At 43.6% G+C, this 17,018-nt stretch overlaps 1 protein-coding gene across 3 annotated transcripts; it reads left to right on the top strand.

The window, feature by feature from the left end:
• The first annotated feature begins 8,630 nt into the window (after window positions 1-8,630).
• eno1a (enolase 1a, (alpha)) lies at window positions 8,631-16,268 on the top strand. 3 transcript variants are annotated; one of them, XM_017417808.3, is made up of 12 exons: window positions 8,631-8,783; window positions 10,821-10,918; window positions 12,359-12,454; window positions 12,607-12,665; window positions 13,310-13,379; window positions 14,180-14,313; window positions 14,405-14,627; window positions 14,764-14,961; window positions 15,115-15,316; window positions 15,413-15,521; window positions 15,598-15,656; window positions 15,739-16,268. In XM_017417808.3, the coding sequence occupies exons 2-12, from the start codon at window positions 10,834-10,836 to the stop codon at window positions 15,800-15,802; spliced, it is 1,299 nt and encodes a 432-aa protein (XP_017273297.1). In that variant the 5' UTR covers window positions 8,631-8,783; window positions 10,821-10,833; the 3' UTR covers window positions 15,803-16,268. The 3 variants fall into 3 exon arrangements, with proteins under 3 accessions (XP_017273297.1, XP_017273294.1, XP_017273295.1); XM_017417805.3 differs by lacking the exon at window positions 12,607-12,665 and adding an exon at window positions 12,931-12,989; XM_017417806.3 differs by lacking the exon at window positions 12,607-12,665 and adding an exon at window positions 12,931-12,989 and having other exon boundaries at window positions 8,717-8,783; window positions 10,824-10,918.
• Window positions 16,269-17,018: the final 750 nt, after the last annotated feature.

Genomic DNA, 17,018 nt, shown 5'->3' on the forward strand with positions numbered 1-17,018 from the left:
CAGGTGAGTTTCCAGAGGTCCCAGGTAAGTATCCGTAGTCCCGTATCGTGGCGAAGAACCTGCGGTCAAGGTACATAGAGAACGTAGTCAACAAAATAACCAATTTAGGTTAGAGACTGTGGCTGAGAATCTAACCCAGTAGATTTGATGCTCCAGCGAAGGTCTGGTCTCAGCTGAAGGCTTAAGTAGTAGCAGTTCTCATTAGCTGGATCTGGATCACCTGTGAAGGGAAAGGCTGGAGGAGCCGCCCCAAGGCGGGGCTAAAACTCCAGATCCCTACACAATCAGCTGCCGTGTGTTTCTGCAGCCGATGTGTGGAAAACCCTACGTAGAGTTGACCCACGGAAAGCCGCCGGACTGGACGGCATTCCTGCCAGAGTGCTCAGAGGTTATGCAGACCAGCCGGCTGATGTCTCCTTGAGCAGCGCTGTTGTCCCAGAATGCCTCAAGAATTCAACAGACAATTCCATTCAACACAGCCCGCTGCATCCTCAAAGCAGCCAGCTTTGTGGATGATCACACACACCCCTCACACACACTCTTCACCCTCTTACAGGTACCGAAGCATTTGGGCCCTCACATCCAGACTGTGACAGCTTCTTTCCACAAGCTGTCAGACTCCTAAACAGCTGGAGTCAGAACTGAGTATGTGCGCACGCACACACAAGCTCGGAAACAGAAACTTGACCACACACACCCTGGAACACTGCACGTGTATTTCCCCCTATCCTGTAATTATTTATCTACTTTTTTTTCTTGACGGGCAATCAAACTGTATTCGATTTGCTGCTGAAGAAGTCCACGTTTACTCTGCACATTCAGCAGTATTGTTGTTATCGTGCTGCATCTGCTCTGTATTGCACATGGTTGCACAAGTGCGCTTGATGTGGTCCTGTAATCTGTTGTGCGTTTTTTTTGTCTTGCGTTGTTGCATGTGATTGCACATGTGCACTTTTTTTGTTGTTTTTTTTTAAACTGATTGTCCTTCATATTGCACCTTGGTTGGTCCGTTTCACTGTATTATGCACACTGCATGAGGTTGAAATCACAATAAATCCACTTGAACTGATTATTTCAGACGGCTGAAATATTTGGTTCCCCACTCATAACTTTTGCAAAAAAAGAACAAATGTCTCCAAATTCACAGGACTTGTTGTCCATGATGAGAGGAATAAACACAGTTAAAGACTTGTTGGTAAATTAACTAGTTGTTGGATAATTAATTATCTAAATAACATTCAACCCGAATGTTATTTAGATAAAAGCGAAATACCACTTCAGGCGGAGTTCAGGGTTGCTTATTTTATTGAATGCATGTTGTGGGTATAAGAAACAGCAAGCTTGGGTACAGAATCTGAATCACTTTATTGTTTTCCTTCAGATACATTTCCCCAGATAAACCCACCTGTTTATTCACTAAAACAGCTACTTTAAGGTTCCTTCCACTGTTCATATCCCTCTGCCGTCTNAACTAAATCAATGACGTCATGACGTCGGTCAGTGTGCGTTCGCGCCTACGACCGGTGTTCTGACGATCTGTGCTTCCTCGTCAGATTTTCCTACCGTAGCACGGCTAAACAGCTATGTCTAACGGTCGGTGCTACCCATCAAAAACTGTGTAAACACCGAAAACTATGTGGGTGGTAATGCATGATATTGTGCATTAGATTTTCTTTTTCACCCACATTTTCCTCATTAAGGAGATGGTAAAATGCAGACAAAGTTGATGTTTTTAATGATATGCATTTGCCTTTTAATTATTTACTTGCAATGTTAGGGTCATAAATGTGTAAAACACATCCATCTTTTTTGCTTCACACCTAAATGTCGCAGCTTGAATGTCATAATTTTAGTTTTGTTGCAATTAATAGTTATATGGTTGCATTTCTTGCCTTTCAGGTGACATTTTCAATTGTCCCTCCAGGTATGACCATGCCATATAAACCAAGCAAAGAGAAAAAGTGGGGGATGTGTTTCTACGAGCCACACGGGCATGTCAAAAACATCATGTGGTTGTTCCCGGTGACCAGAGTTTTGTTGCCTGCATGAAAGCATATGGTGTGTTGATCCAGCTGCCTGAAATCAGCAAACGGTGCAGAAAGAGCTGACGAGTCGTACTGCTCGTCTTTATTTACCTTTTTTTTTTTCAAACAAGAGTCCACTCACATGTTCCCACCTGAGAGCTGCACGCAGTCGTCACTCTGGGGCAAATTGGTCTTTTGTTTTAGTGCAGCAGCCGATAATTTTATGACCTGTATGAGAAGTATGTTACTGAAAGAAGAGAATTAAAAAAATACAAGGTATTAAGTGGTAAAGTGAAGAGGACATTTCTACTCCCATACTAAATAAAAGACCGTGTATTCCTCGAAGCAGTGTCGTTGTTTTTTTACGGTGAGTAAAAAAATCATCAAAAAAATAAAAAAGCACACGAGTTATCTGCAGACACTTCCCATTCAGACTGCGGAAGTGTGGAGAGTCACATTTGGTTTGGTCTGGATGATGTTATCGTCGCAGAGAGAGTTGCTCTCTCTAAAGATAATATAAATTATTGGTTATTATTTAATTTTCTTCTTTGCTCTGTTTCTGTTTGTCGCTGCTCTTCGGCCAAACTGACTGCGCCTTCGACTCACAGAGACGCCGTTCTTCGAAGCTAACAGTTGGCCAACCAGCGAATAAGCAGATTTCACACTTAAACACAACTTCACACTCACATTTTCCATCGAAAAGAAATGCCACAACTTCCCTTTTGAGACAGAAACACAACTGAACACTTTACAGAATGTGACTGAAAGCTCCTACTGCGTCATTTTAAATAGGACAGGAAAAGAGAAATGTTTCCAGACTCAGAACATTTCTTTTTGCATGTAAACCTCATCACTGTGTCTGCATTCAGCAAAACTCAACTGGTTTTTGATTTTATAACAAAGTTCAAGCTCACTTTTATAACTTTGCCAAAAACCTGATCCTAACGTGTGTCTAAAGTCAGAAACTGTTAGTTTAATGCTAATGGAGCATTAGCTTCTAGCTGGTCCTGAAAGCATTTCTGAATTATTTATTAACGTTTACAAGGGGTGAAGGTTATCGGCGACGCTACAAATAACCGCAGCAGCTGTTTCTGCTTTCGTTCGTGGCCTGGTTGTTTCTCTGACCGAGCTGCACTTTCTCCAATCACATCTTTGCACTGAAACAAAAAGAGGCGGCAAATAGTGCACAGAAATCACCAACACTTCGTAGTTTATACCTTAAAATGCTGAATAGCTGTAGAGCAGTCATTTTACTTTTTTTATTTTTAAACTTACGGTTGCGCTGCACGATAAGCACAGCTGTAGATAAAAAACAAGCCGGTTTTAATGAGCTCAGTGTTGCTGTTTTTCAGGATGTGATGTTGTCGTGATGATCTGTGACAAAAAGGGTGGCAACAGAAGTCAAAGGAAAGGTTTACAAGACAGTGATGGGAGCAGCTGATTTAGATGGTTTGGAGACAAAAAGACAGGAGACAGAACTGGAAGCGGCAGAGCTGAAGATGCTGAGGTTCTCCTTGGGAGGGACGAGGATGGACAGGATTAGGAATGAGGTCATCAGAGGTACAGCACAGGTTGAAGGACCAGGAGATAAAGTTAGAGATGTGCAGACATGTGCAGAGGAGGGACAGTGGGTATATTGGTAGAAGGATGTTAGAGACAAAGAGGAGACATATGGATGCAGTTAGAGAGGACATGGAGGTAGTTGGAGTGAGGATAGAGGACACAGAAGACAGAGTTAGATGGAGGAGGATTACTCGCTGTGATAGGAAACAGCTGATAGAGGGAGAAGATGTCTTGCTGCTGTTACAAAGCATCGTCTCACTACAACACTTCAATTTGTCTGTTTTGTTTGTTACACGTTTGCTTTTCTTTTTTATGGCACGTCTAAAACGACAGTAGTGAACAACATTCATCGTCCTGAGGTAAAGCTTTAGATCTGTTCGAACAGTTAATTCATCATTTTAAAGTGGACATCAGTAATCAGCTGAGGTTATATTTGATAGGCACGCGATGATTGTAAACTGGCTGCACGAGAGTAAAGCTTGTTTTATCTTTTGTGTGTGAGAAACCTGTCACTTCTCTCTGCATGAAATAAAACAGCAACTTTATTTTGTTAACTCAAGTCGTTACCGGGGGTGAGGAGCAGAGTAAGTCCTGGACGGGTCACTGGTCCATCCCAGGACAGAGACACAGAACCCATAATCCCAGGCGATCTTCAGTAAACCACAGTGGGAGGGAAACCCCATCCAGACACACTGATTACAAACATGCTTCACACAGAAAGGCCACACACGAGTTCTGAACCATGACGTCAGGAAGTCCTAAACAACCGCAATACAAAACAAAACAAGAAGAAGTTTGTTTTTTTATTTCTTTGGGGCATATTTAACCCCCACTCAGCTAATCGACCTTAGCAGGCACAAAAATGACGCTTTTTTTCCCTTTTACACACACTGAGCTGACTTTCCTGTGTGGTAGTAGCTGAGAGTCATCCCCAACATGCACTCCAAGCACGACTCCCTGTGCAACATCTTGGTTTAAACCTTTAACATTAACTGCTGCCCTCAACATTGTTTTCCAAAAATGCTAACATTATTTACATTATTTACAAGGTTTGATCCAACAGATACAACTCTGCTGTCCCTTCTCATCCTAAGATGGTTCTAGTTTAAAGCTTGAAAGGTAGCGGGCGATATGCATTCTGCAACAAAGGCTGGGTTTTTACTTCCATCTGACTCTGGACTCAACTTCACAAAGGTTGTTTTTTTCTGTTTTTGCCTTTTCTTCATCCATCCACCAGAGGTCTCCTGAGTCCGCTTCTTTCAGAGCTCTGCAACCTTTACAGCTGGAGGAAACATTTTTATTTCACCAGTTAAATTTAGATTTCTGTTTATAAAACTTGAATTATTTCATATACTATATATGCTAGTAGCCTTTAGATTTGTCTTTATTTTTTGAAGTGTTAGGCAAAAAGAAAAGAACAAACAATGTAATTTTGTCCAAGAAAATTATACAAAACATCTTGTTTCATTCTTTAGTTTGTGCAGAAAGATTTATTTTACTCATTTGTGTCTAAAAGATTAAAATAAGCAGCTCACTTGGGGAAAAATAAACCATTTAGGCTGCATCCTAATTTCTCAAAAATAATGAACACAAAAATAGATCAGTTTGCTGGTTACTTAAGACCTAAATGTCCTTAAATAAAATCTTTATTCAGCTGATCTGTTCAAGTGATTCAGCTTTTATTAGAGCCAGATTTTTATTTTTATCTATTTTATAAAAGAATAACTTGCTGTATGTTACTCATACGTCGATTTAAAGCCTTAAAATCTGTAATTTTCAATAGACGTGAAGAACTATTTTCTGCTTTTACAGAAATTTGCTGAGAAATACTGAAATAAATGTTGATTTTACGACAGATTTGGAGAGCGATCGCTGTGTCTGACACGCTGTTAGCTCGACAGGAAAACTGCATTTTAAACAGTGAAAGACTCAGGTCATGGTGAGTTTTTTTTGGACTGAAATGATGGGAAGCTGTATGCAGAGAGCCATTATATTAACTGAGACTGTAGAGACTAACTCATTGTTCCCAGCCCTGGACTTTGAGGAACACCATCCTGCATGTTTTAGTTGTTTCTGTCTGCAGCAGCCTGTTAATCACTCATTCATTCAAACCAGGAGTGTCAAAGCCAATGACTTATATACTTATGTAGTATATAAGTCATGATCAAAGCAGAGAAACAGCTAAAACATTCAGGATAGTGCTCCTCGAGGACCAGGGTTGGGAACCATTGCTCTAATTTATGGCAAATAAAAAACTGAGCCCAGCCCACCTGAACGACCGACAGTTCTGCTGGACAGGAAAACTGCTGGGAGTACTGTTTTAAATCTAAACGTTACTTTGGTTCGCGTCATGTTTGGTCAGAGTTACAAAGAGCTGCTCCAGAGGAACGAAAGAGCCACATGTGGGTCCGGAGCCACAGGTTGCAGACCCCATCTTTGGCTGCTCAAGTCCTCGCCCTGGATCCCATCTCACCCGTTCTCTGTTTAATCAGCAAATCTGCACCCATTTGCCCGATTAGACCCTCCCATTTACTCCCCATACAGATCATCTGCTGCTTCCCCCTCCTTTTTCGGGGCAACTTGTTGGAACAACCTCTGCTTTTAAGTTGCATCACTTGGCCAACAACTAGTTTTTTGTGTGCTTTTGAGTGGATGTTTCAATACCAACGTCCCGAGTTTGGTTTTGTTCATGCATTTCCATCTGCAGGATTTAAAAATAAAAGGAGAACAGGAGGCAGGCTGCATGTGGCCACCAGGGGGCGCAGTTCGACTTTAACCCTCCGTCGTCTCAAGGTCACTGCAGCAGGGCTTCATTCCTCCTCTTCCTGCTGTTGGTGCTCCTCACTGCGCAGCTGCAAAACATCCTGACAGAGAGCCGTGTGTTATGGCAGGTCTTATGAATTAAAATATCAGGGTTTTTTGTGAGTGGAGGGGAAACCCACAACTCGCTCCTGTTCTGACTCAAACCTGCAGTTTGTGGATGATAGTAGTGTCACTCTTTAGTGCAGCTTCATGTAGTTTCCTGCTCATATTCATGAATGTGGCCTAAACTTTATATTGTGGATTTGCCTGGAAAGCATTCATAATTACACTTCTTCCCCGCTGAGCTGGCCTGGTTAACCCCCCCTCTCGTGTGTGTCTGCTTCCTGCCGTGCAGAAGTGATTCATCTCCCCCCTCTGCAGCCACTCATTTAAAGAAAACTGGCATTGGTCAGAGAGGAAAACATCTGCCAGGAACCGTGACCGCAGCAGACATCTGACTAACACCGAAAAGGCTGCAGAGGAGATCCCTGCCTGCTCCTCGGCACGTCCTCATCTCTCTGCGTCACCTTCACTTTCCGCATGGCTCCCCCGTTATGGCAGGCCGCTGTACCACATAATCAAACCGCACACAGTGGCACGTGCTTGCTTGTTCAAATAGGAAGGCCCAGCATTACTTGAAGGACTGCAAGAATTTTAGACAGAAAAAAAACCCATGTTGAGTTGAGTTACAGCCCTTTAAGACAAACCTTAAAGTTAACATTATGTGACGTCACTCAGAGTGTGTGTCACGAATTACTCTCAGCTACTATCACATCAAACTTTAGCTTAGTATCTGTAAAGCTGACTAAGTTATGAAGCTGACTGGCTGTGGCCGCCATCTTGAATTGGGTTGGACTCCATAAGTAAATCAATTGTAGACGTATGGCCAGGGAAGGTTTCTTTACAATCAGGGAAAATGGTATCACTTTTTCTATTTATGAGTGTGCACGTGTGTGGGGGGGATCCTTTTTTCTCTATGAACACTGTGGGTTTTTAAAATAAACCTCCCACTAGGAGAAAACTGTATTTCAGACATCTACAGTGTGACTTTCTTGTTTCACGGTAAAATGGCACCCGACAGTATCTACATAGATATCCCAAATATGGTATTTAAGTCAAAGGCCATTTTATTTACAGATGAAGCAGAGCAGATTCTCAGTCATTCAAATCCTCCCAGCATAAAGGGACAGTCTGGTGATTTTTGAAGGGATGTTCCCTCATCCCTTTGACAAAGAGGCAAAAGTCTTCATCCTGGCTCTAGGCTACCCAAATGAGGGTAGCTGTTTTTAAAAAGTTTTTTCCAGGCTTATAAAACAACTTTTTCTCAGAAACCACTGGCCCGTGTGAAAGATCGCCACGTTAGCCCGCAGTAAACCTCCGCTCTTCTGTTTAGTTTGTTGCTATTTTCTGAACCGAGCAACGTCCACGTTACTGCGCAAACATGGACGTCGGGGTTGCGCATACATCAGCCCGCTGGGGGGCGGGTGACCTTTTGGACTGGCTGGACGCGCCGAGACGTCGATCGGCCTCAGGGCAATCAGCTTGATAATTTAGTGTTCTTTCTTTTGTTTTTAAGGAAAAAGTTGATTTATCAGCCCAAAAAACTATTGAAAACATAGAGCCCCTTGTTAAGCCTAGCCTGGACAAAGACCGTATTCCCCGCTTTATGACTGATGTCACAGCTGATAAGATATTAACTTTTAACTGGATGTCCTTCCTGACTGAACCTGGGACCTCAGGAATACACAACTGTGGCACTGACCACTGCTCTCCCACACACCCCTAACCTAATATGAAGTTATTCACATCATTTCTTAGTCGAGGCTACTTTGTAGGAAGGATGATGGTTAATTTTTATGTTTTTAGGTGGGGCTGTGCCCTCATGGACCTGTCATAGCCTTTCATTTAGGATGTTTAACATGAAATGATTAATTAGTGAGAATGGGATTGTAGAAATCTCGTAAAAAATAGAGCATAAATATAAAGTACAGCTAGATGTCGGCCTGAACCAACTATTATATGATAAATTGGCTTGCCATACTTGTCCCATTTAGTTATCTTCCTCGTCATAAAGCATACATTTCCCACAATCCGTTTAATTACAAATGGATTCTTCCTTCCAGCGCAGAAAATCCGCATCCTCGCGTCCTTCATCCGGGTCCTCTGACTCCTGGCCCGCCGGTGGAACGTGCGACCCCTCCTCGCGCTTCCTCCCCGCCCCCTCCGCGCGGTGACTCGGCCTCAGCCAATGGCGTCGCTCGGCTCCTGACTCCGTCCACTTATCATCCGGCTCGCGGCGTCACGAGCGCCTTCTCTCTTCTCCGCTGCTTCCCTTCCGCACGAGACGCCCTACGAGCAACACCCGTCCTCGCACACACAGTCAGGCCGGAAAAGGTAACTTTAACGGCTCTTTTTTTTTCTTCTCTCAACGGTCGTCGTAAGTTTTAACGGTTCTCCTTCTGCACGTTATTATAATCACTTTTTTCCCCCCTGTTTCATAAACGGTCGCGCGATGAGCTTCGTCCTCGGAGGCTCCGTCCTTGTGTTTAGCTAACATCGAGTCGTTAGCTCTGATACATTTTTCCTCCAGCTTCACGGTCCCTGTAATCCGACAGGATGGGGCCGTTCTTATTTATTTATTTTTTTGTCGGCTATTTTTAAACGACAGCTGGCGAGATACGTCTCCATGTAGAGCCGCAGTGGCTGCGAGGGGAGAGGAAGGTGTGGAGGGGGGGTGTCAGGTTGCGAGTCCACCTTGCAGCAGACTTCTCCATTTTGTTACCGAACCATTATCATCGACCCGCTTTGTTTCAGGTTTCTAAATGCGTTTTGGGAACAATTAGCTGCATGCACAGCTGGGCTAGTAGTCTCTTGCAGCAGACACGGAGGTGTGTCGTTGCTTAGAGGAAAATTACTGTGCGGAACAAGCCCACACAGACGTCAGTGTTTCCTCCAAGTCATTCTCAGTTTCTCTCATTCAGGAAGTCAACTGTGAGCTGATCCATTTTACTTATTTAATCAGTTTTGTTTAAAAAAAATCCCCTCGTTAACACTCTCAAAGCACTTGCTGGTTCAAGTTCACACAAGCCCAAAAGAGAGGAGGTCCTAATGAAACTGACAGGTTTATCCTCAGTTATTTCTCCATCCGTGGGCGCCATTTTGTGCCGCCTCCTGTAGCTCCTCTGCTTGTTCTGCTTTGGAGAAAATAACAAAAAAATTCACAGGCATTTACGACTTTACTTAATGGGGTTTTAAACTATTGTTGTTTTTCTACGAATTTAAGTTTTCTGTTTGGTTGTCTTAGACCTGTGTAGGCTTTTATTTTTTGTAAGGACAAACTTTAAAATTCAAAGTCATGAAGTTTGTGATCAGGAAAAATACATTAGTGGGCGATGAATTATTAATACGATTGCCAGTAAACTATATTATTGTGAGTGTTAATAATGATTAAGTTTCAGAGTTTGGGCCTAATGCCTAAATGCAATTTGGATGCTTAAATATATGGAATGAAGCTTGACAGTACAGCTTTAATTTAATAATTAGATGTGAGTTTAAACACGTTTTTCAAGCAAACTGGAAGATTTGTGTTAATTTTACAGCGTTCATCGTGTTCAGGACCAGACCTACTTTGACACAAAAGGAGGGGAAAAAAAGCTTGAGTTTTAATACTTTGCCTTTTTGAAAAAAGCTCAAAGTTTCCATTTTTCTGTGTGTGCCCTATTAGTGAGTTTTCCACACAGGCTTTTAAGGACGGCGTTTTTCCATGCTGCTGCACTCAAACCGGACTTTGCAGAGTACGAATTTAGGACAGCTTCCATAAAAAACCGATAATCAATAATGCTCTGGGCGTCATGGCCAGACAGTCTGGCTTGAAACCTATCAGACGTCCGGTGCTGAAACTTTGAGCGATAACGAGAGCTTCTGAGATTAAACCTGCAGTCCGTATCGGCGCCGGGACGCTGAAACAAAAAGAAGCCAAACATTATATTTGTGCTCTGTGTTTTACTTTCCAATCCTGCTGTCAGAACCGTAGCAGAACCATTGACGGTCACGTACGGTCTTGTGCAAGAGTTTTGCAATCCCCGCAATCTGAAATGTTAAGTAAACTGATTTGACCTGCAGAGATTTGCCTCTTGCTGCAGAAGCCACACCCATCGGTGACTTGAACGCAACGCCCCCCCCCGTCCTACTCAGATCACATCAGGGTGGTGGTGTGCACGGCTGATACAGGCGTTTGAGTTAAAGATGAGCCACACACTGCCTATAAGCCTTCCTCTTTGCTCCTGTCTTACTGGATGTGCTGCAGAGCGTCAAGTTGTTTTGTTTTTTGCCAAGTCACTGTTTACTTGACTCTGTAAGAGACACTGCAGGGAGGCCTATCTGATTACCCCCTTGTGTTGTTTTTTTTTTTTTTGCTCTTGGTTTTCCCAGAAGATCCAGAATCATGTCCATCCTCAAGATCCACGCTCGTGAGATTTTCGACTCCCGTGGAAACCCCACCGTGGAGGTTGATCTGTTCACGAAGGGAGGTATTGTATACGTGTGAAGCTTTTTCTTTTTTTTACTGTGTGTGTGGATGATTGTTCTTTACCACTATTTTACAGTCGGAATCAAAAGGTGTAAGCGGTGGAGGGTGTTGTAAAACCTGAAAACATTTTTTATATTTGGTTACACAGAACTGAATAAGAAAAGCCCCTTGATTGTTCACAATAAATTATTTTATAGTCAGACAGGTAAAGCTCATTGAGCTGCCTGGTCGCCCTTCACTGCTGCCTGCTGCAGGCCCAGAGAGGAGCAGATGAAGTGAACGTGTTAAAATAGCTCCTGTAACGTCACACGGCCTCCACGGCTCACTGTTACTGTAATGATTCACACATACAGCTCATACAGTACAGGAGGTATTTCTGCCAAACCTGTAATCTAATTCTTATTTCATACAGGATGAAAAATGCAGTTTACTTTTGCCTCGTTCACCTAACATGAAACATCCAGACGCTGTGCCATTTAAAGTTTTTAAAGGGGCACATTTGTTGTTTTTTAAAGCTGGAACAAAAGATTTGCTCAGCCTACTAAAACGTCTGGAGAATGTTAATGAAGCGACCCAAATGGCCGCTGACATGGAAGTGAATGGCTCGCTGTCCTGCACCCATCTTGTCATTAGTTACGGGTGGCTGCTAACTCTTCTGTTTACTGTAAATGCATATTTAATTTGTTTTCTTTTGAACAAGTCCCTTTTCTGTCCAGCAGCCCTGCCTCAACATCATTAACTGCTGCACCCAGACATCGTCTGCTTTAATCTGAGTGTTGTTTTTTTTTTTACACCCTCTGATCCTGTTATGTTTTCTACAACAGGCTCTTGGTGTAAAATGATAGTTTTATTAAATCGTTTTGGCTTTAAATGCAGTTGTGCTCCCAATGAATCGGGTTTTGATCTCATTTCCTCTGAGTTTGGCCGATAGTGAGCGATGGCACTCGATTTATGTCCTGATGGGTAGTTTTCCAGCAGCCTGGCTGCTGCCAGCTGATGTGTCGCTGCAGATGTTTGGTTTGAACTCGGGGCTGCGTCCTCTTATCCTAAGCGCTAAATCCCCAGACTAATCATCATCTCTGCCGCTCCACTGAGCAAAATGAACGGGTTTCTTTTTTTTTTTTTTTTTTTCCCCATTTCCCTTCTCTTGTGAGACTCCAAACTGGCGATCCTCTTACGCGAGAGGGGGCGTGGTTTGATATCCTGCCACAAATTTACTGCACATGCTCAGTTGGCATCCCTCTGTTACATCACCACCCTCTGCAGCTGAGCCAGCGGTGCTTCCTCCTCACGTATTTCGTTTCCCTCCAGGGAACCAAATGAAATCCTTTCACTCCCTGTTGCTCAACATGAAGCCACTCGTGCACCTAATGCCTCAACAAACACGGTGCGTTTCTTAAACATGACTCGGCACTTACAATTTGTCCCGTGTGTCTTCAAGGTCTCTTCAGAGCCGCGGTCCCCAGCGGTGCTTCCACGGGTATCTACGAGGCCCTGGAGCTCCGCGACAATGACAAAACGCGCTTCATGGGGAAGGGTAAGCCGTCTGCGTCAGACTTCCTCCATCAGACTGTCCACTTACTTCTTCAGTCCTTTGTTCAATCTTTCAGTGCATTTCAACACACCTGTAAAGTCTGCCTTCACCTCTTCTCTCTTTCCAATTCCCTCCATTTCTGTTCCTCCTGTCAGGAGTCAAAAGAGCTGTTAAATATATTAATGAGTTCTTGGCGCCTGCGTTATGTAATCAGGTAAATGACGTGTGAAACAGGAAGCAGTGCACAGCAGCATGGGTTTGCTCTTGGAGACTAACGTTTGTCGGGCACTAACAGATGTTCACAGATCCCTAAAATTAAAAAAGGGGGTGGGGGGTAATAAACGGCTAAAATCATTGTGTATTGTTAAGAAATGACTCATCCGTTCACCTATAATTGGATGCTCTGTGGTCATCTGTGCGGCCTGCGTTGCATGGTCCACTCCTGTCCGCGTCAGTCATGGTCTGCTTGTCCCTTGCAGGTGTCTCAAAAGCAGTTGATCATATCAATAAAACTATTGCACCTGCACTGGTTAAGGAGGTAGGACCATTTATTGTTTGACTAATTTCTGTGTGCTAATGTCAGAAACCTTGTTTTAAATCTTTGAGAACATGTTAGGGTTTTATAGGAAACTGTAGAACATATGTTGGCAGCACCAGAGAGCACTAACTACAGTTTAGTTTGCTGATTAATTATTAAAAAAAAAAAAATTAAAGTGATTAAAGCTGCATTAGTACAGTACCTGGTGGACCAGACGCTGTTTAACATTACTGGTGTGTTCTCTTTCAACTAATTAAACCAGCTGAAATGTTGGTTCAGTGTTTTTACGTTTTGTTTTGTCCTGAAATATCTAAATCCAGGGTGTGAGCGTTCTGGAGCAGGAGAAGATCGACAAGCTGATGCTGGACATGGATGGCACTGAAAACAAATGTAAGATCACAGATCCCGCCGAGCTGCAGATATTAGTTGTGGAACCACTTTTTCATGTTCGAAACCTGTCACACCATTTAAAATCCACCTAATGTTTTAAATATTAACCATTTTAGGCAAAGTTGGTTCATAGTTTCCATCTTGTTGGCAAATAATAAAATCATACAAAGATTATTTCTTAGTTTTGTCCAAACGGATAGCATTGATTCCAGTGGAGCTGTTACTTAAAATACATTTTTGCCAATTTCTTTAACATTTTTCTTCAATATTTCATTATAATTGGACAGAAACTTTGTGAGTGATCTCCTCTTAGAACACATTTTTTAAACACAATTCTCCTAAGGATCCATTCACATGAGGAAATTTTAAGTAGTTTTTAGTCTCATTTCTGTTTAAATTCTTTTCATGCCTATTAGGGTCCTTCTGACAATCGGCATATGTTTCATCATGAATTATATTTAATTCCTCGTACAGTGCGTATTTTGTGAAGCATCTTTTAAAATTCTTCACTATTTGTGGTAAATGTTTTTCTGTAATAAAGTATTTTTCTGTTATTTGGATTCTTACTGACCTATTGGTGTTTTGTCTTATTTGGAAGTACCTGTGTCACTCTTTCTTCCTTTAACCTCATTTAAGAAAGAAGATAAAAATTAAACATTTAACATGAACATTAAGGGCGTAAATCTGACTGTGTGCCTTCATCCGTTGACATGTGATGTTAAAAATCATAAAACTTTAATTTTAAATGTAGCCATGACTCATTCCCGCAGTATTTTAAATAACCGTCTGTCTTCCTGCAGCTAAGTTTGGTGCTAACGCCATCCTGGGCGTCTCTCTGGCTGTGTGCAAGGCTGGTGCCGCAGAGAAGGGCGTTCCCCTCTACCGCCACATCGCTGACCTGGCTGGCAACCCCGAAGTCATTCTCCCCGTCCCCGTGAGTAGTACTAGTTAAACTAGCGCAACTAGTTCTCTTACCCATTAACCGTTAGCGTGAGACTGACTGTCGCGGCGCCGCTTGCTTTCAGGCTTTCAACGTCATCAACGGCGGCTCCCATGCAGGCAACAAGCTGGCCATGCAGGAGTTCATGATCCTGCCCGTCGGAGCCAGCAGCTTCAAGGAAGCCATGAGGATCGGTGCCGAGGTCTACCACAACCTGAAGAACGTCATCAAGGAGAAATACGGCAAGGACGCCACCAACGTGGGAGACGAGGGTGGCTTCGCCCCCAACATCCTGGAGAACAAGGAAGGTGAGAGGTTGATCACAGGCAGATAATTGTGGGGGAACTGAGGTGATATTATGAGTCAGAGTTGCAGGGTTTTTATAGATGACTTGATCTGAGACATTTTTAGTTATAATACAACTGAAATGTTTTTGCTTTTTAGCTCTGGAGCTGCTGAAGAACGCCATCGCCAAGGCCGGCTACACCGACAAGATTGTCATCGGCATGGACGTGGCTGCCTCCGAGTTCTACAAGGGCGGAAAGTACGACCTGGACTTCAAGTCTCCAGATGACCCCAGCCGCTACATCTCCCCTGACAAGCTGGCTGATCTTTACAAGAGCTTTGTCAAGGATTACCCAGGTCGGTTTTTAATACTTTGTTGTCTTCAACTCCAGTAGATAAAAAAATGTAATATATTAAGATAAAGTAGGAGAGAAGAGTTAAGTAACTGGTTCACATCCTCTCCAGATGTGCTGGTATTTGAGTTTCATTGGTCTTAACGTCTCCCCTCAGTGGTTTCCATTGAAGACCCCTTTGACCAGGATGACTGGGAGGCATGGACCAAATTCACGACGACCACCAGCATCCAGGTGGTGGGCGACGACCTCACCGTCACCAACCCCAAGCGCATTGCCAAGGCCATCGCTGAGAAGTCCTGCAACTGCCTGCTCCTGAAGGTCAACCAGATCGGCTCGGTCACGGAGTCCCTGCAGGCGTGAGTGTTCACAACACGGCGGGGCCGCAACGCTTGTTGCCATAATTCAAAGCGGTAAACACACTAACGATGTGGGGGGATTCGGTCTTGTTTTAGCTGCAAGCTGGCCCAGAGCAACGGCTGGGGAGTTATGGTCAGCCACCGCTCTGGAGAGACGGAGGACACCTTCATCGCTGACCTTGTTGTTGGCCTCCGCACCGGACAGGTGAGAGCCGTTTCAGTAAAATCCACAAATCAAGATGACGGATCAGATCTAACGCGCCGCTAAATTTCTCCGCCAGATCAAGACGGGAGCTCCTTGCCGATCCGAGCGTCTGGCCAAGTACAACCAGCTCCTCAGGTGAGTCCGTTCCAAACTTGAAAATGACAACACGTGGCAGCTCAACACTAATAATTTTTTTTTTTTTAAATTTTTCTTTCAGGATTGAGGAGGAGCTCGGCGACAAGGCCCGCTTCGCAGGCCAGAACTTCAGGCACCCCATCTGAGCGGGGCCTTCTTCCTCCGGCCACTGTGTGTTCATTGCTCATAAATAATCCCCCTCCACACACACATATACGCCGCGCTATGTCGCCTGCCCTATATGGAGAGAAGAAGACGGAGAAGATCCCTCTATAACCCAAGGTCCAAGTCTGCGGTCCGTGGCGTTGAAAAGCGACTCTTTGTCCTGGTGCAGCCACGGCTCAGCTCATCCTCAAACCATGCTTTAGCTCCCGTATAGCGTTGGTCTTTGTGTTTTAGTGTCTGTGTTGCTGTGTGAGAGATTTCTCAAAGCTTCTCGTGAGTCGTAGTGATCTTGAACCTCCGATTATTTGAGCAAATGTAACTTTAGTAAGGTCCGGCCTTAAGCAGTGGTGAGAGTACTGTACGTGCAATGTGAGCTGCATCTGACAAGGTCTTGTGTTGCTGTAACTGTTGGCAGAAATATATAATAAAGTAATATAGTTTCAAATGCCTTTCTCTTTGACTTATTTTGATACGCTTTCATAAACGGGCATGTATCATTAAAGCGACCGATGAAGAAGCGAGCTTCGGCTCGTGAGCACATAACGCAACCCGAGAGCTGGAAACATGAGCTCGGCGCTGCGGTTTCCGTCGTCCCTCTGCCGCTCCTTGGGTCAAAGAACCCGAAGGATCGTTTTGCACACCGAGATGAACGAGGTTTGGTACCGCAGCTGGATCTGTGCCACACCGCCTCGCTTTGAGCTTTTCCTGAACGTGCCGCTGTTGTTTCAACCGTCACCAAGGAGATGTTTCAACAACTTGTCGGCACGGAAACGCCACCCGTCACGCTTCAGATACCAGAGACATCTCTGAGCTGCTGCAGGTTTTAGAAACAGAAAAGCTGAACCATGAATTGACCTTTTTAAAAAGGTGAATCCAGCTGATGCTGCAGGAGTTAACACTGTTTTAGTTAAGAAAGACAACAGGGCTGAATTTATGTGGGTTTGGCGCCATCTTGTGGTCATGGTTCAGAAGTGCATCTTCCACTTGACAAAAACTTGTGGAATGATCGCAAAACTCACCAAATTTCATTTTCTCTGTTAAAAATCTTTGTTTCACCTCACAAATTGGGATTGCAATTAACAAAACTAAATGAATGGTGCTGAGAAATAAACCCCTCAACACCTTGACTTTAAAGTTCCCCTGTAATATTTAAAAATATTTAGTAATATTCAGTAATATTTACTTTATTTCTGTGAA

Source organism: Kryptolebias marmoratus, linkage group LG8, assembly GCF_001649575.2.
Source record: "Kryptolebias marmoratus isolate JLee-2015 linkage group LG8, ASM164957v2, whole genome shotgun sequence".
NCBI lineage: Eukaryota > Metazoa > Chordata > Actinopteri > Cyprinodontiformes > Rivulidae > Kryptolebias > Kryptolebias marmoratus.